The sequence below is a fragment of the Miniopterus natalensis genome, chromosome 5 (genome assembly GCF_054644295.1).
Source record: "Miniopterus natalensis isolate mMinNat1 chromosome 5, mMinNat1.hap1, whole genome shotgun sequence".
In the NCBI taxonomy this organism is placed as follows: domain Eukaryota; kingdom Metazoa; phylum Chordata; class Mammalia; order Chiroptera; family Miniopteridae; genus Miniopterus; species Miniopterus natalensis.
In genome coordinates this window covers 43,884,468-43,909,983 of record NC_142085.1, presented here as the reverse complement: position 1 = coordinate 43,909,983, position 25,516 = coordinate 43,884,468, and the positions used below count along the sequence as shown (strand labels likewise).

Below are 25,516 nucleotides of genomic sequence, written 5' to 3'. Positions count from 1 at the left end.
CAAAGAAGGAATACTTAATTTTTTTTTTATATGTTTTTATTGATTTCAGAGAGAGGAAGGGAGAGAGAGATAGAAACATCAGTGGTGAGAGAGAGTCATGGATTGGCCATCTTCTGCAAGCCCCCTACTGGGGACCAAGCCTGAAACCTATGCATGTGCCCTGACCTGGAATCGAACCGCAACCTCCTGGTTCATGGGTCGACGCTCAACCAACTGAGCCATGCTGGCTGGGAAAATACTTAAGTTTTTTCTCTCACCTAATTCTTTGGGATTGAAACCACTGTCCTTATACATTGTCATCAAGTTGCTTTTCTTTATGAAGTGAAATGGCCTTTTTATGACTGCTATTGCATACAAAGACCTTAATTTTCCTTTTCAGCTGCTCTAAGTTTTCTGTATAAGGAGGTAAGAAGAGAATTGATTACAGACAGGTATAGCTTCCAATGGTGGGAGGAGATGTGGTTTTAGATGGTCCAGGGATAGGGTTTTGGATGACATTGCATCACACAATGAGAAATTTAGTCCTATTCCAGTTTTTATTCATTTTCTCAGTCTATAAGGAGAAGGTATTTTTATTTCTAGTTTTTAATATCTAAGATTTTCTAATCTTTCCCTTTTCAACAAAATGAATGTGGACTTTATTTTACACTATTCAAAGGGCAATGTTATCTACTAGAATTTAGTATCATTGATTCATTTTCATCAATTCTAGGACATTATTTTTTAGGGCAAGCAATGCCATTTTTTATTTGGTGTAAAGGATGTACCATTTGGTATGAAGTTTCCCGAAAATCTCTGGGGGCCATTTTTCAGCCTACCACAGTTACCTAGCTTGAAAAGGCATTTTTAACTAATAGCCGTAGACCCCAATACCCAGTGTAACTTCTGATTCTGTCCTTGTAAGATTTGTAAATTACCTTCCTTCTATAGGTTTTCTATTTAAAGCAAGTTCCTAATAAGAAGTTTAGGACCCTTAAATCAGGCCAAGAACATTTTCATGTAAAATTTGCCAAAATTTCTAAATTTTTTTTCTGGGCAAGTCTAAAACCTTTGATAAACTCAGCTTTAATAATTAAGTGCAGGCAGGGTACATGATAGACTTATGACAAAATAATATAGTAGATTAGAGGTAACCTGTATTTTTTATCATGTTAAAATATGTATAAAATTTTCACTATTTTTAAATTGGGGAATATCCAAATGTTAGAATCTATAGTTCTTTTCTTTGGAATTCTTTAGCCTGCTCAGAGACTAAATCTTTAGTCTCTTGCTTGGTGGCATTTGCCTGGCTGTTTGCATTCTCGGAATAGAGAAGATAAAGGGGCGAGACCCACTCTTCAATATGTAAACTTTCGCTTAACTCAGGGTTTCAGTTTTCCTCTTCTGTTGTGCCTGAATCTTCTGGACTGGAGCTTCTGCCCTTCATTTTTTCCACAGAATAAACATATCCCCTGCATTTTGCATAGGATGGAGGAGGAGACCTAGAGATGTAAACACACCTTATTCAGATTTTCCACCAGTTTCCTTGTTTTCAGCATCACTTTTTGCGCCTTTGCAACCGTCTCAGTTATCCATTCCTTGTATTACCTAATCCTTTCTGGGGAACTGCATAATGCAACATGAATGGCTTTGCATTGGTATCCTTATTTTAGAATTCAGTTTTCTTTGCTTTTGCACTATTAACTTCTGCTATTGTCTTCTCTCTCTTATTTTTCCTTTTTCTATTAATATCTCTTCTGTAACTCCCATTTTAGTGAGGTTTCAAATAAAAACGGATATAAGTGCACATGTTTAATCTACCACATTTATCAGAAAATCCTCAGAACTTCTCACAATGTGGTGTTTTATCGGTAGGCCCCGTTGAGCCAATAATTCAAATAGATGAAGAAAAATACTGTTCTGAGAGACCAGCCTAGTGATCTGAGCAAGTCTGTGTGATGTGAGGAGGAAGCTCTGGACAGGGGTAGGCACAGCCTGACTTTTAAAATGCAATCTATTCTCTGCTACCACAGAAGTATTCCAAAGGCAAATGAACAGTGAATGATGCCTTCACTTGTGAAAAAACTCCTTGGCCTACATTTGTTTGGTGCTAGTTACTTAAAACCTAGCAAGAAGCTAATTCTTCTCCATTACATTAACTGTAAAGAATTAATTGAAGTTGAATAAAAGGTAAAAGATATTACTACTGCTAAAAAATGAGAATATTTTGAATCCTGTAAAAATATTGAAGAATAGTGATAGAGATACTATATTAAAGTGATGATTCTATTGAGGACAAACCCCCAAACTCCAACTTAGAAGGAAGGTGTTTTTTTTTTAACCTTTTGATCTAATGTTCTGTTTTTCAGAGACACATCTGAAGGTGCACATAGTTCATTACTTTTGTAAGAAAAAGAAAAAGCAAAGTTAATGGATGATATATTCAAAAAACTAAAGCCTAGGATATTTCTTTGTGTCTCTAACGAAATGCACCGGTATCTGATATTTACTAAAACACAGAACAGTCATTAATTATCATGAAAGCCTCAACTTAAAGTAGATTAAATTGCATTTACAGAATTAGAGAAAAATCAGAACTGAAAAGGTAGTTCCAGGGTTATCGGGCTCAATGATTTGAAAACACTAACTTCCAAAGTTCTAGGTTTCTGTGTATTGCCTCAAGGGACCACATGGAGGGTTAGGTTACTAGATAAGCATTCTTTTTATATCTCTGGAGCCCCAATTTATTTCTGTTATATAGTGTACTTCTAGATAAGATTGTGTTTTAAAAAGGGCTGCACCTAAGTATATACCATTTGAATCAACTGCTTTTGTGAAAAGTTACCCGTGATCTCCCTTCATTTGCAAAATCATCATTTTTCACCCAATTTTCCACCCAGTTGCTTACTCAACCATCTAGTGGTAGTTTATACTGCTGTTCACTCTTTCTTGAAATACTCCCTTCTTGTGGCTTCTTTGACACCACGTGCTCCTGATTTCTTCAAGTCTTATGTCTTTTCTTCTTTTTGTCATTCAAGTTCTTCTTCTGTGAGCCATTGAAGTTTGGAGTTTCTCAAGACTGAGTGTCCTGGACCTTCATTCTTTCTCATGCTCTGTTCTCTCTCCGGAAATCTCATCCACACTCATGGCTTTAGTTATCTTCTAAAAGATTTGATTATTTTTTTTTAGGTTGATTTATTTGTTTATTTTAAATTCTCACCCACAGATATGTTTATTGATTTGAGAGAGAGAGAAAGGGAAAGAGAGAGAGAACCATCTATCGGCTGACGCCCCCCCCCCCCCCCCTCAGGCCCCAACTGTGGATCAAACTTGCAACCTTTTTGGTGTATGGGATGATGCTCCAACCAACTGAGCCACCTGGCCGGAGCTTAAGCTGATTTTTTAAAGTTGATTTGTTTATCAAATTGCCTACCCTAATATTGCCTTTTGAATTTCTCAGAAACACCAGAAACTTAATATATTTTAAAGCTGAACTTCATCTTTACTCCTCAAACAAACCATACAAACTAATCCTTTCCCAGCATTTTCTACCTTACTTAAATGAGAAATCTAGATGCTATCTTTGACACTTTTCCCTCTTTCATCCCTCTGATCCTTCTGATATATTCAGAAAAATAAAGAAAAGCTTAATTTTTCTGAATATATCATACATTAACTTTTTAAAAAATTTTTTTAGTAAAAGTAATGAACTATGTGCATTTCTGGATGTGTTACAAGGTTATATCTCTGAAAGTCTTCCTTTGCATCTCCAAAATATCTCTTAAATTATTTCCTTTTCTCTCCATTACCACTGCCACAATTCTAATATGACTTGTCATTCATTGCCTCTTGCTTGGGCCACTGCAGTGGCATCGTAACTGTTCCTGCAACATCCATTTTGTCTTTATATTTTTATTTATTTCTTTAATATATCTTTATTGATTTCAGAGAGAGGAAGGGGCAGAGAGGAAGGAGGGGGGGAGAGAGAGAGAGAGAGAGAGAAAGAAACTTCAATGATGAGAGAGTCATTGATCCGATGCCTCCTGCACGCCCCCGACTGGGGATGGAGCCCGCAACCCGGGCATGTGCCCTGACTGGGAATCGAACCACGATCGCCTGGATCCTAGGTCGACGCTGAGCCGCTGAGCCACACCCGGCCGGGCCATTTTGTCTTTTTTTCATACTACTTCCAGAGTGATCTTCCTTAATCTCTAGTGATTTCCCTTTGCTTTCAGGTTAAAGACCAAAATTAGATTTGAAGCCAGTTTACTTTCTATATCACAGCCCTTTTTAGTTTCCCCATGTGTTTTGCTGTTGATGCAAAAGTAACTGATATTTTTACTTACAAACAAACAATGGTCTTAAAATTTTGAAGTGTAAGCTATATTTGACAAAATATTTAAATATTTTGAGAAAAATGGGTATTTTCTTCAAAGAAAATATTAGCTCTTTATTTTTTATATAAACCAATGTTCTTTCTAAGGTTTAAGGTTCAAACTTTGATCGATTTTAAAAAGAAACATTTCAAATTGAATTTTCCATCTGGTTATTAGTCTGTACAGAAGGCAGTTAGGTTTTATTAGACCCTTATATATATTGTTTTCAATTTTATGATTTCATCGACATTTTGAATTGCTAATCTTTTGTGGTTTATTACCTAAAAATGAGTATTTTAAAATGGCCATTTGGCATTTTAATATGTTATAGGTAGTAGATCTTTTTACTTGACAACTGTTAGATCTTTTAATTTAATTTACAAAGTTGATAGTACATATTTATTAGCTTTTATAAGAGGATTGTAATGATTTATGTTACAGTAAATTTTTATATGTGGGAATAACTGATTAATTTCTAACCTTTTAAAAATCATATTTCATTTTACTTTTATCATCTGGAGACGCTTTTGTTTCTAGGTAAGAATTTTTGTGCCATTAATCATCACTATGAAATAAAAACAGAATTATACATAATAATTTATAAAATGGGTAATAATAAAAATCTTGAAAGTATAGTCTTTGCTTTATTTTTAAAAAGACTTTTGTTTTATCTACCAGCTGTACTGTGATTAGTAAAATATATAATTGTTTCTGTATTAAGTCTAGAGTATTTACTTTCAAGCAATAGTGATATAATGGTTTTCTTTTATGTTTTCATCACTATCTTGATTTTCTGTAAGGTGGGTTAGCTTGATTTTACATCTCTCACATTAACAGTTTGCATGTAAATTGAGTCAGCTTTGATTTTAATATTGCTTTCTTGTAAAATATTAATGTTTTTATTAAATCTGTACTACTTCTAGGTATATTGAATGTTATAGATAGATTGTAAAATGAAAATTGGTATTAGTCTAATGTCTTGTCTTGAAGTACATGATGAATTAGAGTGGTATTCCTCTGTAGCGGGGATGATGTTACCATGGTGAGTGCTTCTGTTGCCATGACATTAGCTTGCATATTTTGATAGGTTTCAGTTGAAGAAGGGCTCTATTTCCTGGCAGACTGGAAAAGTGTCATTCTGTCTTTCCCCAAAAATGTGTTATTTTTTTAATTGAAAAATACAACAATCTCCAAAGAATTGTAATACTAAGTGCCAAGAAAGAAAATACACCTTGTTTATTTTTTATTTTTTTTCTGTTCAGCTTTTGAAACATAGCAAAACACTCTTAGCTTGCTTTGTGTAAGGAAGAAGAGAACTATTTTTCTAGTTTTCTTAATAAAAAAAAATTTGCTCTTCCATTGAATTTTGTTGATAAAATGAATAGCTAAAGATGAATAATTTGTAATCAGTCTCAGCTGGATATAGATATATATAATATTACCGTACAACTAAAAGACACTGCTAATGATTATATATTGGTAGCAGAGAAAGGGTAAGTAAATAAATATAAATAAGGACTTCACAAAAATGAAAGAATCAGTGAATTCCAAGAGGGTGAATATATAAAGTACAAAATCAGTTCTCATATCAATGATACATATTAAATACAGTGAATTAGGTAGGGATAATTCTTTTTAATGATAACTTACAGTTAATATTGAGACAGTAATGGTAGATTTTTTTAAAATTTTGTTTTACAGTGATATATTTTTAATTTTAATTTCTAACTAGATAATACAGAAGTTTTAACATGTAGTAAAAAAAATAAAAGTCTCCCTCTCACACTTCTCCCTTTCCTCATTTATTTATTGTTGTTAGTTTTAAATTTATCTCTTTAAAGTTTCTTTTTGCACTTATAAACAAATACAAATATATTTGTGTATATATAAAATTTTTATTGATTTCAAAGAGAAGAAGGGAGAGGGGGAGAGAGAAACATCAATAATGAGAGTCATTGATTGGCTGCCTCCTGCATTCCCCCTACTGGGGATGGAGCCTAAACCCGGGCATGTGCCCTGACCAGGAATTGAAACCATGACCTCCTGGTTCATCGATCGATTCTAAACTACTGAGCCATGCCATGGGGCCCAGTCATATTTTTTAATGTATATTTTATAGTGCTCTCATTTTAGCATCTGGGGACATATTGGAATCAGCAAAAAGATAAGGACTTATTGACATCTCCCAACCCTTATGCTTATGACAGTTCAGAATTTTAGAAGGAAATATTTAAAAGCATACATTTTGTCAACTTAGAATAAAAAATGGATTTTCTTTTTGTTGTCAAAGTTTAGTAATACCATTAGTGGCTCTTTCTACTGATAGATCAATTCATTTTGTAAAAACTACAAGCTGAAATAGCCTGTAAACGAGTACATATTTGCACAAACTTATTTCTGCTTCAGGGTATTTTCTTTTTTGTATTAGTCCCATTTATCCTTGCAATATCAAATTAGATGTTGGTGTTACTTTCTTGGCGAAGCCAGTCTGACTAGATGAGTGTGATTTTCCCATAATACTCTTCTTCATACCAGTACTTGGAGCATAGACAATTATTTTAGTGATACTATGCAGTACAGATTAGCAAAAAGGAGGTTAATGTAGTTGATGTGTAAAGTCACTAGGCTGCAGATGTTACTTGTATCTAGAGTGTGATCACCTATCAGTAGACTGCTTTTACTTAGACATGTGTTTACTGTAGAAGAGGAGAGAAACTGAATTGGCTAGCTCTAAAAGTTAATGGAATTTTATACCAGATGACAGTAGTCTTGGATATTGAGTGAGAGTTAATCCTGAGTTGTGGGATGTATTAACTCATTCTTTCACCTAATAAATGGCATCTATATGTCATATATGTTGCTGAGTTTTAGAAATCATAACAATGAATAAAGACAGGGTTTCCGCCCTCAAATGGGCTTAATATTCTATGAAGAAACTTGACATAGCAGCAAATTACATTACGGTGTGTAAGGTGAAAGAGTGCAGACTTATGGAATGGTGGAGGCATTTTGGTGGACCCAAAGAGTACGGTCAGGGTGCATTGGGAGGTTAGGCCTATGCTAAAGATAGGGCAGGATACCTGGTTCAGTAAGGCTTTCCCTGGTGCCTGAGTGGTAGAGACTGGCTGAGTGGTTTAGGTGCTGAAGAAGTTTATTAGGTTTTCTGAGCTCCCTCTTACCGGGAAGCCAGCCAGACCACTTACCAGTTGCTTTTCCCTCCTACTTACCACTCCACACAAAATTAGACTAAGAGTAATTAGAAAACAATTGCCTTAAAATTGGTTTTCTTTGGAACCTTTTTATGCTTTTATCTCATGACATCATCTAACAGTTAGATTCTGATCCAACCTTTTAAGCCTTTCATGACTTGCTTTTGGACAAATGATACATTTTATTTTGTTAATGGTAGAAAGATTTCTGTGTTGTGTGATTTGGGAACATTTTGGACAAGTCATAACCTTTTTGGTTATCAGTTTGTTTATAAAAAGAGGAAGTCTATTGCATACTGTCAGGGCCCCTCGTTTTTCTATTACTCTTACCTTGGTCTAGTAACTAACCCAGGTCTTGATACTAACTGGGTATTTTCATTTAACTTGCCGTTATCCCAGTTTCCTTATTGGTTAAATTTTAAAATTGTAGTTCCGTGGAACTGCTCAGATATAGAAACTAAAGCTGAATTTTCAGAAGTCTTTGTGTAACTATAGTTTAAAAAAAAAATTGTTTCATTAGAAATGTAAGCCTCTGGTTATTTTATATTGAAACAACAGCCAGAACAAATTAATTAGACTTGTGAATAAGATAATAAAAAGAGTAATCAGTGTAGTTTTGATTAATTTTTCCAACCTGAATAAACCAAGAGGCCTCATCATTTCTCTAATAATTTTACTCTCAAATCACAACTTCAGTTTCCGTAAGCAGCAGTAAAACCTTTATGAGCAGTAAATGAGAAATGTCAGCTAGCATTTGAAAGTGAAATTCCTCATTTTCTTCTCTTACTTCTTTCCCTGATACCTCTCCCTACTATTTCTACCAAGTTTGTGACTTTTTAGAAATGGAATGTCAGGTGATTGCCTTGACAAATTTTTTTGGAGAATGGCTTTTCCTTCTCTATGTCAGTAAGAACAGCATATAGAGTAGTGAGCCAACTTAATCTCATAAAACTTGAGCGTACTTTCCCTCAACTCAAATACATTCCTGGTCGTATTGCTTGGAACTTTCTTGTAAGCTAATTGTTCTTCAAAATTCAGTTCATTCATTTCTCTTATTCAAGAAAACTTCCTGTACCTTTGTGCCCCTGATTTTGATGTTTCTCTGTTGTACTTTCTTAGCAACTCTTGTGTTCATTTTTGCACTTCTGAAATCTCTGTTGCAGATTAGATTGAAAGTCTCATGTAGTTGAGCTCATATCTTCTCCAGTTAGTATAGTACTGAGCACATAGTAAGTACTTAGTATAGAATGAATGATTTTTCCTCCATATAGGATATTTATGTCTTGTTTTGCACAATAGCTATTTGCTTCTCAGTGAAATGTGGACAAAGGATCTACTCAAGTCACTAAGTCTAGAGCTGTTTTACTCCTCTCTTCAGTAGCCTTTCCAATTAGGATTTCTTCTATTTTCTTTAAAACTAAATGCTAGAACAAAAATGAAACTAATATGGTAAGGCCAGGGATCTTTCTTAGCTTCAGGGTGTGATCCTTGTGAAGAAGACGTGTTTTCAGTGTAGGGCCTGGCATATGTATTATGATAACATGTCTGCTCACATTTTACTAGTAGAAGTCACAGAGTAGGGCTGAAAAGCATTTTTAGGTATCCCTTGTTTAGACATTCTGTTTTAGGCAAGCAAAATTATACTACGTTTTTACAAGCAAGATAGATAAAGCCTATACTTTGAACTGCTTAAAATCATGGAGTAGATAGGAGAGGCAAAGAGGAACTAACTCTTGTTCTCATTGCTGTTATTACTGTTATCTTCCTTTACATCAGAGTTTCTCAACTTTGGTACAATTGACATTTTGAGCTGGATAATTCTTTGTTGTGGTCAGCTGCCTGTACATTGGACATTTAGAAACATCCCTGACCTGTACCCACTAGATGGCAGTAGCATTCCCTCCCATCCCCAGTGTGACATCCAAAAAATGCTGTCATTATCAAATACTCTCAGGAGGGCAAAATCGCCTCTTAGTTGAGAATCATTGTTTTATACCACAGAATAATATCACTTATGCCTCCATTTTGTTTTCTCTTTATTTTAGTTTTAGAGACTTCTCACATGGCCATTCTCTGCCGCTAAAGCCAGGTTCTGCTCTCACTTGGTAAACATTTTCCTAAACATTTTTTTGTTGCCTGACATTGGCATTCATTACATTTGTGATGATAATAGATATCTCATGTTACTTTAGTAATTGTCTTAAAACATGATCTATCCCCAGTATTTTATTTCACAGCTCATCTGGTAAAATCAGCTTTATTTCTATAGAACTAAGTATTGTATGTATCGGTTAAATATAGCTTTGATAATTATTTTCGTTTAGATACATGCTGGTGAATTTAATGAAATTGAAATGCATTACTCCCTAATTATACGTTGGAATATGTAGCTTGAAAGAATTTGTTTGTATCCTTGTTTATATTTGAGCAAGATTCTGCATTTCACTTGATAATTCACAAATACTTATTTTTAAAAAACTTAAATCCTTGTATTATGTAATATATTTGCCTTTATTATTTTTGGGAATTATTAAAAAAATAATTTTTTTAGTGATTGATATATGTAATCTTTCATAAATATTGCTAATTTAAATAATTTTATAATCTAAAATAATTCATTTTAAAAGTAAACTATACCTGAGACTAATGAATTTTGTATTAAGTTTTAAAATTTTGCATTTTATTATTTATAAAGTATTTATGGAACATTTTACTAGGCATTTCATAGGCACGTAATTAGACATGACTTTTGCTGAAGTAGAATTTATATTCTAATAGGTGTTTAAATATATTTTGCTCATGTAATCTGTCATTGATAAATTTACATTCAGTAATTGAGAACTTCAGTATTTAAAAATATTTTTCTAAAATTTTTATCATACATTTTACTAATTTTTGTAAAAGTGCTTTGAAATTCTCAATCATATCAAATCTAGAATTTTAAATTAACATAAATGATTTGATGTGCTATGAGATGAGAAATGGCATAAGTTTCTGAATTATTGCTCATAACAACAGAAGAGTTGATATGCACTGTATTCTCATTAGACAAGATGGAGTCTTGATTTCCAGAGAGAAGAATGTAAAGGATATTTAATATTTATTGTATAAATAATATCATATATTAAAATTCTTTTTAGGATTTATCATTAGGTACCTATCATGAGATATTTTAAAACTGTACAGTCATTCAACTTTTCTTTATAACTTAGATTGGTATTGGTTTCTAAGTGGCCTCATATTCATAGTCATAAATAAATAGAGAACAGAAGTAGATGACGGTTGTAAGTATGACATTCCCTTGGCAGAGGTTGTGAATGGGGTCGGGGTGGGATGGTTACGCTCCTTTCTCCCCTCACTCTTTTTTCACCCCTCACTACCATAATGAACCACTCTTACTAAAATGCCTGTGACATTTCTGCCAGGTGTGCTTCATTAGAAAAAATGACTAAATCTTATCATATTCTTTTCATCAATGCTTGACAACTGGAAAATTTTACAGTTTTAGTATTTATAAAAAGAATTGTATTCAGCAAGTCTAAGATTTATTTGTGATCATCCTGAAGGATATGTTACTTAAATGAATCTCTTAGGGGAAATAAATGGATGAAAACTCCCATGAATTATTGTATATTTGATTTTATATTCACTCATGTTTAAACATAAGACTTAGGGGGAAATAGCATATATTATGTTCTTAAATTTGCTACAGATAAAATGTCTTTCCTATCATCTCCAGTGATTTGTCTTTCTTAGCAAAACTTAAGTTATACTAACTTTGTCACTATATAGACTTCTGTTTGAAATAAGTGATCCTGTGACCAAGATTTTTGCAGTTTTCCTCAAACTTAGAAAAATCTGTTAGAGTGCAATTTGACTTGTATATTTAAAAAATGTATTAGTAATGAGAACACTTAGCAGTTTTTCCTTCCTCAGTATCTTCCTCATAATATGGTCCTACTCCCCAGAATGTGCTCGCTGAATCGACATGCTGTTCCCCTTTAGTAGATCCTGTATTTTTCTCTTCCCATGTTTTGCTCATACTTACTTCATGCTGCAAGTCTGTATGAGTGAATATTCTTCAAGGGTTACAACGTTCACTCCTCTATAATCGGTCCTTAAGTCACACAAAGTACTTTCTCTTTTTACTGTGTCCCCAGAATACATTTAAAACATTTTTTCCCTATAGTCTCTTTAATTACATGGAAAGTGCTGTACAACCATCTCCACTATTTCCAAAAATTTATATCCACCAAACAAATTCTGTAACCATTAAGCAGTAACCCCCCCCAGCTCCTGATACCTCTAATCTTCTTTCTGTCACTATGATTTTGCCTGTTCTGGCTGTTTCTTATACATGGTCTCATACACTTTTTGTCCCTTTGTGTCTGGCTTATTTCACTTAGCATAATGTTTTTGAGGTCTATTCATTTTGTATCATGTATCAGAACGTCATTCCTTTTTATAGCTGAATGTTATTCCATTGTAAGTAACCCCACATTTTGTTTATCCATTTATATGATGAGGGAAACTAAGGTTGTTTTCACCTATTGACTATTGTAAATAATGCTGCAGTGAACATTATTAGCATGTAAGTATCTGAGTCCCTATTTTCAATTTTTTTGGATGCATACTTAGGAGTGGGATTGTGCTGAGTCGTAGGGCAATTCTATATTTAACTTTTCGAGGAACCATCAAACTGTTTTTCATAGTGGCTGCATCATTATCTATTCCTTACAGCAGTGTACGTGGCTTCTAATTTCACCACATCCTCTCCAATACTTGGTATTTTCCTTTTTTTAAAAATGATGGTCACCCTAGTAGATATGAAGTGCTAGGTAGCTCATTGTGGTTTTGATTTGCATTTTTTGCAATTCCTTCCTGGCTAATGATAGTGAGCATCTTTTTATGTGCTTATTGGCCATTTGTATATCTTCTGTGGATCAATGGCCAATAGGTAATAGAAATGTCTATTCAAGTTCTTTGACAGTTTTTTAATTGAGTTGTTCGTCCTTTTGTTGAGTTGCATGAGTTTTTTATTTTATTAAACTCTTATCAGATATCTGATTTGCATATTTTCCCTCTCATTCTATAGATTGTCTATCCCAGCCTCTTTTGTTGATAGAGTTTTCTCTCTCCATTGAATGGATTTAGGACTCCTGTTAAAAAATCAATTGGCTGTGGACATCTGGGTTTATTTCTGTACTCTCAATTCTATTCCATTGGTTTGTATGTCTGTCCTTATGTCAGCACCTCTCTTTTGATTACTGAAGCCTTGTAGTAAGTTTTGAAATTGGGAAATATGCGTCTTCCAACTTTGTTGCTCTTTTTGCAAGATTGTTTTGACTTTTCAGGGCCTCTTGCAACTTCACTTGACATTGAGGATCAGCTTTTCTGTTTCTGCAAAAAGACTGTTAGAATTTCGATAGGGGTTTCATTGAACCTGTGGATGGCTTTGGGTAGTATTGACATCTTGGAAATATTAAGTCTTCCTAAATTGGTGTTTTGAGACCAATTCCAATGTGGGGAGGGGTGGTTTCTCTGCACCAACAAGCAATTTTTAACACTAGATGGTGTCCTACAATTAAACTCAATTCTCGTGCTATCCAGAGATGGCATCAAATTCCATAGGTTGAGGTCTCAGTCCTATAAGACTGCCCCACTTCAAACATCATGTCAAGCTCAGGCTGTAGATTGGAGGTTCTAAGGATCCCCGCCTTGAACTTTAGATACCAGTCATCTTTAGTTACCTGTGCTAGGACTTTAGTTACCTGTACTTCTAAGCGCCTTGCTATAAATCAGAGGTTCCCATGACCCCCTCCTAAGGTTTGATTAGTTTGCTAGAGCAGATCACAGAACTCAGAGAAACACTTTACTTACTGAATTATTGGTTTAATATAAAAGGCTATAACTCAGGAACAGCCAGATGGAAGGGATGCATAGGGCAAGGTATGGGGAAAGGGCATAGAGCTTCTATGCCCTCTCTGGGCACGCTACTCTCCCCCAATCTCCATATGTCCACCAACTTGGAACCTCTTTGAACTGGGCTTTTAGGGAGGCTTCTTTACACAGGATTGTTTAAATCATTACCTATTAGCCATGGACCCAGCCTCCAGCCCTTCTTCCCTGAGGTCAGAGGAGTGATACTGAAAGTTCCAAATCTTGAATCACGAGGTGGGCTCCTCTGGCTATCAGCCCCTATCCTTAGGTGGTTTTCAAAAGCCACCTCATTAACATAGCAAAAGAGCTTTATTACTCTCATCATTTAGGGAATTCCGAGGTTTTTAGGGTCTCTGAGCCAGAAAGAGGGTAGACCAAATAATTATTTCTTTATATAAATCACAGTATCACACTTCCTATGTATGAATATGGGATCTTTCCACATTTTTAAGTTTTTATCTCTTTCAGTAATGTTTTGCAGTTTTCGGTATACATATAATTCACTTCCTTGGTTAAATTAATTCCTAGGTATTTTGTGTTTTTAGATGCTATTGTAAATGGACTTGCTTTCTTAATTTCTTTTTTGAATTGTTCATTGCTGTTTATAGAAACACAACCGATTTTTGATACTGTTAATACCACCAAAAATACTAAATTATTAGAAATAAATTTAACAAAAGTTGTGTAAGACCCATATATTGAAAACTACCAAACATTGCTGAAAGTCAGGAATGCTTAAATAAATAGATTTTCTGTATTCATGAATTAGAAAAATCAGTATTAAGTTGTTATTTCTCCCCTAATTGACCTATTGATTCAAGTGTAATCCTAATTAAAATCCCAGTAGACTTATTTTTTATAGAAATTGACAAGCTTATTTTAAAATTTATGTGGAAATATAAATGCTGTATTAGATAAGAGAGTTTGGAAAAAGAAGAACGAAGTTTGAGGACTTGACCTGGTTTCAAAACTTATAAAGCTACAGTAGTTGAGACAGTTTGCTGTTAGCAGGAGGAAGGGCCTGTTTATCTATGCAGCACATTGGTGAGAATAGAAATATCTCTATCTATAAATAATTGGTTTTGACAAAGGTGCCAAGACAACTCAGTGAGAAAAAGATAATCTTTTCAACAACTGGTGCTGAATTGATTTGATTTCCATCTGGCGGTCAGTGAACCTAGTCCCTTACTTCACAGCATATAAATAAGTTAACCTCAAAATTACATACCTTAGCCTGGCCGGGCATGGCTGAGTGGTTGAGCATCGACCTAGGATCTAGGAGATAGAGGTTCGATTCCCGGTCAGGGCATGTGGCCAGGTTGCGGGCTCGATCCCCAGTCGGGGGCATGTAGGAGGCAGCGGATCAATGACTCTCTCATCATTGATGTTTCTCTCTCTCTCCCCCCTCCCCCTCTCTCCCCCTTCCTGTCTCTGAAATCAATAAAGATATATTAAAAAAGAAAAGAATTACATACCTTAAAATAAGAGCTAAAACTATAAAATTTTTCTAAGAAAACATAGTAGAAAATTACAGTGATAGACAAAGATTCCTTAAAGAGGGCACAGAAAGCCCAAATTATAAAGATTTAAAACTGATGATTTTGAAAAGATGTTCAACATCACTAATCATCAAGGAAATGCAAATAAAATACACAGTGAAATATCACCTCTCACCAGTCAGGATCGCCATTATTAAGAAGTCAAAAGATAAATGCTGTTGAGGATGTGGAGAGCAAAGGGAACTATGTGCATTGTTGGTGGGAATGTAAATTGATACAGCTATTATGAAAAACAGTATGAAATTTCATCAAAAAATTAAAAATAGAACTACCATACAATCCAGCAATCCCACTTCTGGGTATGTATCCAAAAGAAATAAAACCAGTATCTTAGAACAGTATCTGCATTCCCATGCTTACTGTAGCATTATTCACAGTAGCCAAAAATTAGAAACAATCTTAAGTGTCTGTCGATGGATGAATGGATAAAGAAAATGTGGTATACATATACAATGGAATATTATTCAGCCTTAAGGAAGAAATCCTGCCAATTACAACAACATGGATGAACCTGGAGTATATTATGCTAAGTGAAATAAACCAGACACAAAAAGACAAATATCACATGATCTCACATATATGTGGAATCTTTAAGAAAAAAAAAAAGGTTGAACTAACCGAGAATGGTGGTTACCAGAGGCTGGGGGTAGGGGAAAAGGGAAGATGTTGATCAAAGGGTAAAAACTTTCAGTTATAAGATGAGTAAGTTCTGGGGACCTAATATATATCATGGTGACTATGATTAATAATGATAATGTATACTTGAAATTTGCTAAGAGAATATATCTTCAATGTTCTTACTACCAAAAAGAAAAATAAAGTAACTATGTGAGATGATGGATATGTTAATTAACTTGATTGTGGTAATCATTTCACAATGTATACATATGTCAAAACATCATGTTGTACACCTTAAATTTTTCTCAGTCATACCTCAGTGAGGCTGGAAGAAAAATGATTTTGACTTCACTAAAATAAAAAACAACTTTCAAAAGAAATTGTTATGAAATGAAAAGGCACAATAAAGACTGGTGGTAAATATTTGCAGCAGGTATATCCAGCCAAGGCTGTTATCCAGAATATATAAACAACTTTTGCAAGTGAGTGATAAGGAGATCACCCAGTAAAAACAAGGATACAATTTTGAACAGACTCTACACCAAAGAAGATACGTAGATAGCCAATAAGCAGATTAAAAGATATTCAACATCTTTTTTGGTCATTAGACAAATACAAATAAAAACTATGAGACTCACTTCAGAATTAAAAATTTAGAATTACAAAGACTGACAATACCTAGTCCTAGGATGAATGAGAAGCACATTGGTCTCTCATATATTACTCGTTGGAATAGCAAACGTTACAGCCACTTTGGAAAACAATTTGACAATTTCTTACAAAGTTAAACACACATTTACCATGTGACCCAGCCATTCTACTCCTAGGTGTTTATTCAAAAGTTATGAAGACATGTCCACACAGATGTTCAGAGCAGCATCAATCATGATAGCCTAAAACTGGAATAACCCAGATATCCATCAGTTTGTAAATGCTCAAACAATTCATGGTATATACATAAAATCGGATCCTAGTCAGTAATAAAAAACACTACCAATATGTGCACCAGCATAGATAAATTACAAAATCTTTGTTAAGAATTTCTTATGAATTCTAGAAAAGGTACAACTATAGTGATAGAAAGAAGGTCACTGTTGCCAGAGTTGTTGGTAGGGAATTGACTGCAAATGTCAGGAGGAAAATTTTTGGGTGATTGAAATGTCATGTATCATATTTTGATGATGGTTACATAATTGAATTCATTTTGCTAATTTCATTGGTTAATTTTATTCATTACAAATTATCCCACAGAGTTAAACATGATAAAACAAACATTTTTTAATGATCAAACTTATGTAAGCCACAGAAAATTTAGAAAGAATAACAAGTTTCGTTCTTTTTTTTTGGCTTTCACAAACAAGGGCCTGTGTACTTGGGCAGAAAAGGGGAAAAGCCATCAGTAAGAGGGTAGATACCTAGCTTTACTCATCAGTTGAAGATAACAAAAATTATGTTTGGAAAATAAGTAATTTGTACTATATTTAATAAGTCAAATGTTTATTTATTAGCTTCTTATTAACTGTTATAATTTTAATTCTCTTTAGAAATATAAACCTGGTCGTTGTGATGATATTTTGAAATGGAAGCCTCCCAGTCTGAATTCTGTGGATTTTCGCCTAAAGATAACAAGAATGGGAGGAGAAGGGTAAGTGTGCACCTGTGTTCCCTCACCATTTCTACATGAACTGATGTTGTTTCTATAAGGCTTCATTGTTTACTTTATATTTTATGTATACTTTACAAAAAATTTAAAATACTGTATTTGACAATGTCTTTTATACACATATCTATATATCTACCTCATTTTCACAGATTTATCTTTGACCTTTTTATAGCTAACATTTTGTAGCATCCTTTAAACTTTATTTATTTTAGTCTTAAAAAATAGTTATTTCTAATATAAAAATGACCTTTGTTACATTGTAAAAGTGAAAATAGATTTTATTTGGAAGTAATCCTGCCAAGTATATTGTAAATAAGATATGATCATTATTATAAATAAATGTTTTGAAATAAGCTTTTTTTACTTTGAAGAAACTATGTTTGCATTTGCATAGCAAATATTTATCCATATTTTATTAGGGTAAAGTTTTAATTGTTGAATTTCATTAAGATTATTCATAATGTTCATTAAGTTTTAAGTTTTTTCACTTATTGGTTAATCTTTTTTAAGTGACTGCATTGTTTTATTTCACCTTGTTCCATAAAATTTTATTGCATCTTATCTAAGTAAATACATAATAGCAACATAAGAAATGTTTAATCAAGGAAATCATAAAGTGACGGTAAATAAGATGATGCTGGCAGAGAGATTAAAAGTTTATCGATGCATGTTATGAAATCCATTTTACTTGCCAAAGGTAAACCACAGGTTTGCTTTTTTGTAGTTAATGGAATGAAGGATATGTATGTGATCAGAAGATTGTTTCTTAAGCGACTGCATTTTTAAGTAAAGGATACTGTGTACTGTGTTGAATCTTAAGTAAAAAAGGGAGTTTAATAAGTCATGTAGGTGTCAATTAAAAAATAGAGTATTTAATACTTTACATCCTTAAATAAGAGTTTGTGATTTAATAGCAAAGCACAGTTTAGTAAGAACAGTTATCTGGGACCCCAGATAATGTTTAGGCGTTTTGCTCTGTATTGGTCTGATTTAATACAAGGATAGATAGATAAATTTTTGAACATTTATAGGAATATTTATGTGTGTGTGTGTGTGTGTGTATATTTATTTCATCAAGTAATATAAAAGATTAGATAAGAGAAATAGTACTGGCAACCCAGAATATCTATACACCATATACTTTGTCAGGAAGAAGAATCTTGAGTTTATTACTTATCAGTACTATCCAAATATATAATTTTTCTTATTTAATCTTTGGATAAATGTTGATATTAATACCAATATCAATTAATAGTTTATGAATGATAAGTGATATAGCAATTATATTGATAGACTATTGATATAAATAATTAAATATTATTAATACATATTTTGGGGAAACTGCCCCAAAACTGTATTTATATTTTAAATCTTTGGAAAAGGATTGCTAAGTAGTAAATCCAAGTTTATTCTTCCTGACAAAGTTTCTGGTGTACAATTATTCTGGGTCATCAGTTTACTGTGGAACATACACATCAGTGGAGTGTAGGCTTGGTTTGTCTTCTGGAAGTGCCTTATAGCAGACCACATCACTTCTAAAACAGTGGTGGCTGAGGCATTGTTTCTGATGAGGCCACCCACACCCTTGTTCTCCCCTGCCCTGCCCTGCCCTGCCCTCCCCTCCCCTCCCCCCCTCTCCCCTGCCCTCCCCTCCCCTCCTCTCCCTCCCTCTCCCCTCCTAAATCTTCTATTTTGCCTAATGCTATATTTATAATATTTAGTATAAACCCTTGTGTTTTTATTGAGTTTTGAAAAATCATTTTGTTTTGCTTTCTACAGATCATAATTCTTAGCAGTACTTAAAAGCTACATGTGGCTATATGTAAAATGTCTATTTTTCTAAGTAGCAAAAATGAAAATACTAATATTTTTCCTGCAATTGTCCATTGCTGTTAAGTATAGCAAAATGTAATTCAGTTTGCTAGTCTGCCATCCTAATTTTGTTTTCATTCTTAAGTATATATTTAAAATATATTTTGATCTTTAAAAATTCTACCTATTTAATGTCTTTTTACAACAAATTGAATTACTTTTGATTCTAGTGCATCTTTAAAACACACTAAAATGTCAGCATTGAAGGTGATTTTCTGATAAGAATATTACACTGGTATAGGTACATAATTTATTTATGTAACATGACTGTCAGTTTTCAAAAACAGGGTATTTAATATGAAATATAACATGTTAACTATTACTAAAACATGTATTATTCAGTTAGCCAGAGTTATATGGTTTTTAATGTAAAGAATGTTATGTATTATAGTAGTTTTCACTATAAGTGACTGTAAATATAATGTTATGTTAGATGCAATATGTTAGAAACCATTGTAAGAAATATGCCTGTAATAGTTTGAAAAGAGAGTAGCCATGTCTCTGAATCATCAGAATCACAGCATGTGTCCAGTGAAATGGAACTAAGATATTAAAATGCCATGAGACAAGCTAATTTCTTTTCTTGATTATACTTATAAATATTTCTACAAAGCTTAGAATGGAGTAGAAATTCTTGAAAGGCATAATGTAAATACCAATCTTTGAAAATGTCTGTAGTGATTTTTTTATGATATTTTAGACCTTCAAAGTATGGTTTTGAGTCTCACTTAGCTGCTATAATAAAGTAGTTAAAGTATAGATTCCAGTTTGATTAAAATTTAATACAGATAGAAAAATTTATTGTGTTAAATGCTCTGTTGATGGCAATTAAAATCTAAACTTTGCTCTTTTCACTCCTTTTAGTATCATTTCTAAAAATTTGAGAAATATCAACTTAACATTGTCTTGTGGCTTAAAATAACTAATGTATCTTAGCAACTTACACTGCGTAGACATATAATATAGACTTTCATCTGAGAACAGTGCATTGTTTTAAAAATATTGTGTTTATATTACCTAATCTGTAACCAAAAACTATGGTCATTGTCAAAAGCTAGGATTATGACGTAGTCTGTATTCTGGAAAGTGCAAACTCTTGAGTATAATGTCAGTGACTTACAGCAGTCATTATAAAATTATTATTTGTATATCATAGTAGCTTAAAGGACAAATTCTAGAACCAGATTACTTGGGTTTAAATCTCCTTGTTAGCTGCGTGACCTTGAGCACATTTCTTTTTTCTGTGCCTCAAATGACCCATCGATAAAATAGGAATTGCCCTCATAAGACTTTTGTGAGGATTAAACAAGCTAATACATAGAAAATGATTTAGAGCAAATGACACTCAGTAAGCATTTAAATGTTTCTTATTATTTTTGTTGTTTTAATCTGATTTAAAAGTCACTCCTACACTTTTGGTGTTTGAACTGTGTAAGTTTAATTTTCTGTGTGAATCATTTTCTGTTTGATTTCAGTCCCTGTTAATTTTTCCTTTTTAATATGAATATATCTTCAGCTTACTTGTGTAATTAATCATAAATTGTTAAACAACTGTAGAGCAGGAATATAACAAAGAATATACCAAAAAAGATTTATTTATAGAATTTTTTTGGTAACAAATGTCTTAAAATCACCTTGGCAATATATATAGTGGTTAAGAACATGGGTTGGCCAAGATTGCACAGAATCAAATTCTAGCTCCACTACTTCATCTTTCTAAGCTTCCTCATCTATAAAATGTCTACTTAATTGTGCTTACGTCATCAATTTGTTGTGAAGATTTGTTCATACTCTAAATGTAACTGCAGGAGTGAACAAAGTAAATATGGGTTTGGCCCTTATAGACTTCACAATTACAAGCTAGTAGACTAAAATGGAAAAATATTATTACACTGCGAGGTTTTGTAGGTATTAAGAAAGATGATGCATTAAAGGAGCTCAGCATAGAACTCAGTCATTTTTGTCATTTTGATGGTTATAGTTATTTTAAGCTTTGCAGAAAGTCTGGTTATGTCATAGATTAAAAATATAACAAATTATCACCTGATCATCCTAAACTCTTTCTTTAACTGAAAGACCATGATGGCATTTTAGGTCCCGGGCAATTAGTTTCTATTTAAAGTTATTATCTGGTAATCTCTGGTTGACCTGAGTAGTCTTTTTTCTTTTTCTTTTTTTATTTATTTATATATATCTTTATTGGTTTCAGAGAGAGGAAAGGAGAGGGAGAGACAGATAGAAACATCAATGATGAGAGAGTCATTGATCGAGACCACAACCCGGGCATGTGTCCTGACCGGGAATCGAACCCCGATCGCCTGGATCCCAGGTCGACGCTCAACCACTGAGCCACGCCCGGCCGGGCTGAGTATTCTTTTTTTCCCAGTGCCCAGTCACTCTAGCAAATGCTGATGGTCCTTTAGAGAACGATTGGAGGGAGATGTATAGCAAGGTCTGCACATTTTGGCTGAAAAAGTCCAGATAGTAATTATTTTAAGGTTTGCTAAGTCATAACTCTTTATCTCAACTCTTCATCTCTGCCATTACAGTGCAAAAGTGGACATAGACAATATGTAAATGAATGAATGTGGCTGTATTCTAATAAAATGTTACTTACAGAAACAGGTGTCAGGTCAGATGTGGCCTGTGGGCTGTAGCTTGCCAGCAGCAGATTTACACTTTACAGTATACCTGTTTATACTTGTGGTAGTGTTGCAAGGTCCTTCTTCAAGGGGATTTGGCTCTCTTCCTTCTATCAAGAGGCTTAGGTTTTAGCCAGCTCAGGTCTATGCACTTGAAGTTGAGAAATGCTAGCTTCATAGAAAATTACATAAAATAAGTAGAATCGACTACATAATTTTACTTTACTTCCTACTGAAAATATATGAAAATGTCTTCTTACTCTGCTGACTAGTGTGTTTTTTTTTTCTTTTGCTCAGATTTATTTAAAAGATAGAATGGTGAATTTTATTTTTCATGCTTATTTGAACTGGTGTTATTATTTTTAAGAAAGAAATTATAGCGGTAAAATAGAGTGTTAAAAAAGTTATTGTTTAAGAAAAGATTGAGTCAGCAAAAATATAGCTAATAAACTATATGTGGGGGGAGGGGGAGTAATTTCTTTGCCAAGCAGAGCCTTTTTCTTCTTTTTTCTCCCTCTGCCTCTATTTTGGAATGAATGCCTAACTCTTTTATATACATTTTATTAAGTATTATTTTAAATAAGTGAAATGAGAGGTAAAATGCTAGTATAACTAATATTGTAATACACTTAATGACTGAGCTGTTTGGCATATATCTGATCTTACTTTTGGGGGTATAACAGTGGGTATTTTCATCTGTTAGCAAATGGCCAGGAGTAACTGCTTTGGTTATCCTATTTGAAAATATTCTCATCATTCAAACATATTTTAAGATAGATGCTTCCTTGGGTTTCATTCTTTTGAATTGTTATTGTATCAAATTCTTTTTTTAAAAAAAATATATTTTTACAGATTTCAGAGAGAAGAAGGGAGAGGGCGAGAGAGAGAGAAACATCAATGATGAGGGTCATTGATCGGCTGCCTCCTGCACACCCCCACTGGGGATCGAGCCTGCAACCCAGGCATGTGCCCTGACTGGGAATCGAACCTTGATCTCCTGGATCATAGGTTGATGCTCAACCACTGAGCCATGCTGGCTGGCTATATAAAATTCTTGATTATGTTTTATTTCCAGTGTGGACTGGGAGAGGAAAGGAAAAGCAATAGCTAACTTTTCAGTTCCTCTGCCTTGCTATCTATTAGATTAGTAATTCCCGATAACTCTTTCATTTCTTCCTCCCTACTTGTAGAAAATCTTTCCCAGGCCATATACCAAAAATAAATACCATATAGTCAGAGCACCTATGAGTAACTAGTTGGAGAACAGCATGTGGTTTCAAAACATCTGCTTATGACCTCACTGGAGTCAGACTACTTTCTTTCACTTGTTAATTTACTGAAGAGGAATTGGTATCGCCTTTGTTTCATCATTTGGTTCTTTGCAGTTTAACTTTTATATTTATTCACTTTAAATTATTGTTTACGATGAGAACATTTTGCTTGTTTTCTAATGTATGTTTAACCTACTTGCAGTTTCTCCAAGTTTATGTTTTGAGAAGCTTGTTACCTACCTGGTAGATATCTCTGGGGAATATTGTATAGATTAAATACTAGTTAAATTTCTACTTTGAATCACATTGAAGGTGGTGGGGAGAGAACTAGTCCAAAAAATCTAAGAACACAGTATTTGACTAGACCCTCTTAAGGGTTGGATGGCAAGAACTGTAAACAAGTCTTTTTTAATGTTTGTTTTTTACAGTGCTGGGGGTGTAGAATTTCTCTTATAACCATGCATGTTTCTTTTATTTTGAGACTGTTTGGGGTGGGGGGATCTTATGTTGTACATTTCCAGTTAGTCTGTCCTTATATAATTTAAATTTAACAGCATTTATATATTACAAGATTCCTTTTTTTCTTTCCTTCATTTTTACTTTTTTGTTCAGATTCATTTGTTTTTTGTATAGTCATTTCTTGAGTGTTTTTCTCAGATGGAGCCACATAGGTTATTACTTTGAATTCTTGCATATCTGCAAATATCTTTTTCCTGACAGGTTAATATGTCTTACCTAAGTATAGAATTCTTGAGGTGCAGCTGTTTTCTCTCTTTTTGATTGCCTTTTGACTCCAGTGATAAAGATGAGAAACCTAATGTCAGTTTGTTTTTTTTCTCCCTCTCCTTTATGGGTTGCCTTGCTCTTATTTTTCTTTATCAGCTCATTGGGGATCAAGTCGGGTTGTTGGAGTGCTGTAGTAAATGGTGGCAGTCTGCACAAGATGGAAAAATATGTGTTATCCCAGTATATTGGTTAGGTAGAAGCTTCCAGTTTCCTGCAGTAAATAACCGGGGAAGCCTCCCTGCCTTGCTTACTCTGTACATTCTCCCACCTCAGGCCTCAGACATTTCCAGCCTTAGCTCTTAGCAGGCCAGGATGGTCAGGCCCGTCACCTGCTCCAATGTTCACCTTGTCTTTGGGATTTTCACAGATTTCTGTGGTGTGTGCTCTTCCCAGGATTTACTAATTTTCGGTCTTCATCTTGGGGCACTTTCCAGCCTATGGAGGAGAAAGCCACAAATCCCTTCTCTTGCCAGGGAACCCTGAAATTCCACACCTCACTTTTACCCAGAAGACACTTGGCTTGAAAGGCTGCTAATCTGGAGTTCCATATGAGGAGTGAGACATATTTAAATCATCACCTTTCTAGGATCCTTAATCTTTTTCATTCTCAAGTAGTCCTTCTCCTGTGCTTTTTGGACTTGTCATTGTTTATTTATTTTTGGTTTTTATGTAATTTCTTGTTTTATGAATTTTGATCACAGAAATGTTCCTGAACAACCCTTCTCTCTTCCCCTTCCCCCTGGAAGTCAGCTTGGACTGCTGTAACAAGATACCATAGTCTGGGTGGCTTCAACAGCAAACCTATTTCCTACAACCTGGAGGCTGGAAGTCTGAGATCAGAGTGCTAGCATGGCTGGGTTCTGGGAAAGGGCCTGCTGCTGGGTTGCCCACTTCTCACTGTATCCTTACATGATGGAAAAGAGCTGTAGCTTTCTGGCCACTTCTTATAAGAACACTAAACTTATTCATGAGGGTGAGACCTCCCAAAGGCCTACCTCAGAGTTTCCTCACATTGGTGATTAGATTTCAGCCTACGAATTTTGAGGGAACACATACATTCAGTCCGTAATAGAAGTAGTAGAGATTTTCCTTGTGCTCTGCCACTTTAACTTCTTTTGTCATCATCTTTAAGTTTGTCAAAGGCTTTTTAGACCCATATTCTCCTAAATATCTGACCCTAGAGTGAGACTCTGTCTCTTGAGACTCCTGTGTTTAAGACAAGAAACTCAGTATGCTCTTCGGTCACTAGCCTGCTTCTCTTGCTCTTTGTTAGTGTAATTTGTGACCTTGGATATAAGTAATGTGCACTGTGTTTTTGTTTTTTCTTTATGTATCTTTCAAAAATTTTGTTGGAATTTATGTTTTAATTATATAATCATATTTTTAACAATTATTTAAACTCCTTCCTATTCTTACTGGATCTGATGTTGATTGAATCCTTGACTTTATTTTTCCCCCAGAGTTTTTCTCTCAGTTCAAGTATATTTTCACATAATATTTAAAGAAGTATGCTTATTTAGTATTTTTTCATGATCATAAATCTTTCTATTATGGATTAATTTGCCAAAAAAAAAATTATTACCTTAATGTTAGGAGGAAAT

At 34.0% G+C, this 25,516-nt stretch overlaps 1 protein-coding gene across 1 annotated transcript in view; it reads left to right on the top strand.

The window, feature by feature from the left end:
- RNGTT (RNA guanylyltransferase and 5'-phosphatase) overlaps positions 1–25,516 on the top strand; it is a 181,442-nt gene that overhangs the window by 93,264 nt on the left and 62,662 nt on the right. Inside the window, exon 13 of the mRNA XM_016208121.2 lies at positions 17,226–17,326. Within this exon, the coding sequence (XP_016063607.1) occupies positions 17,226–17,326 (101 nt within the window). The remainder of the gene's footprint in view (positions 1–17,225; positions 17,327–25,516) is intronic.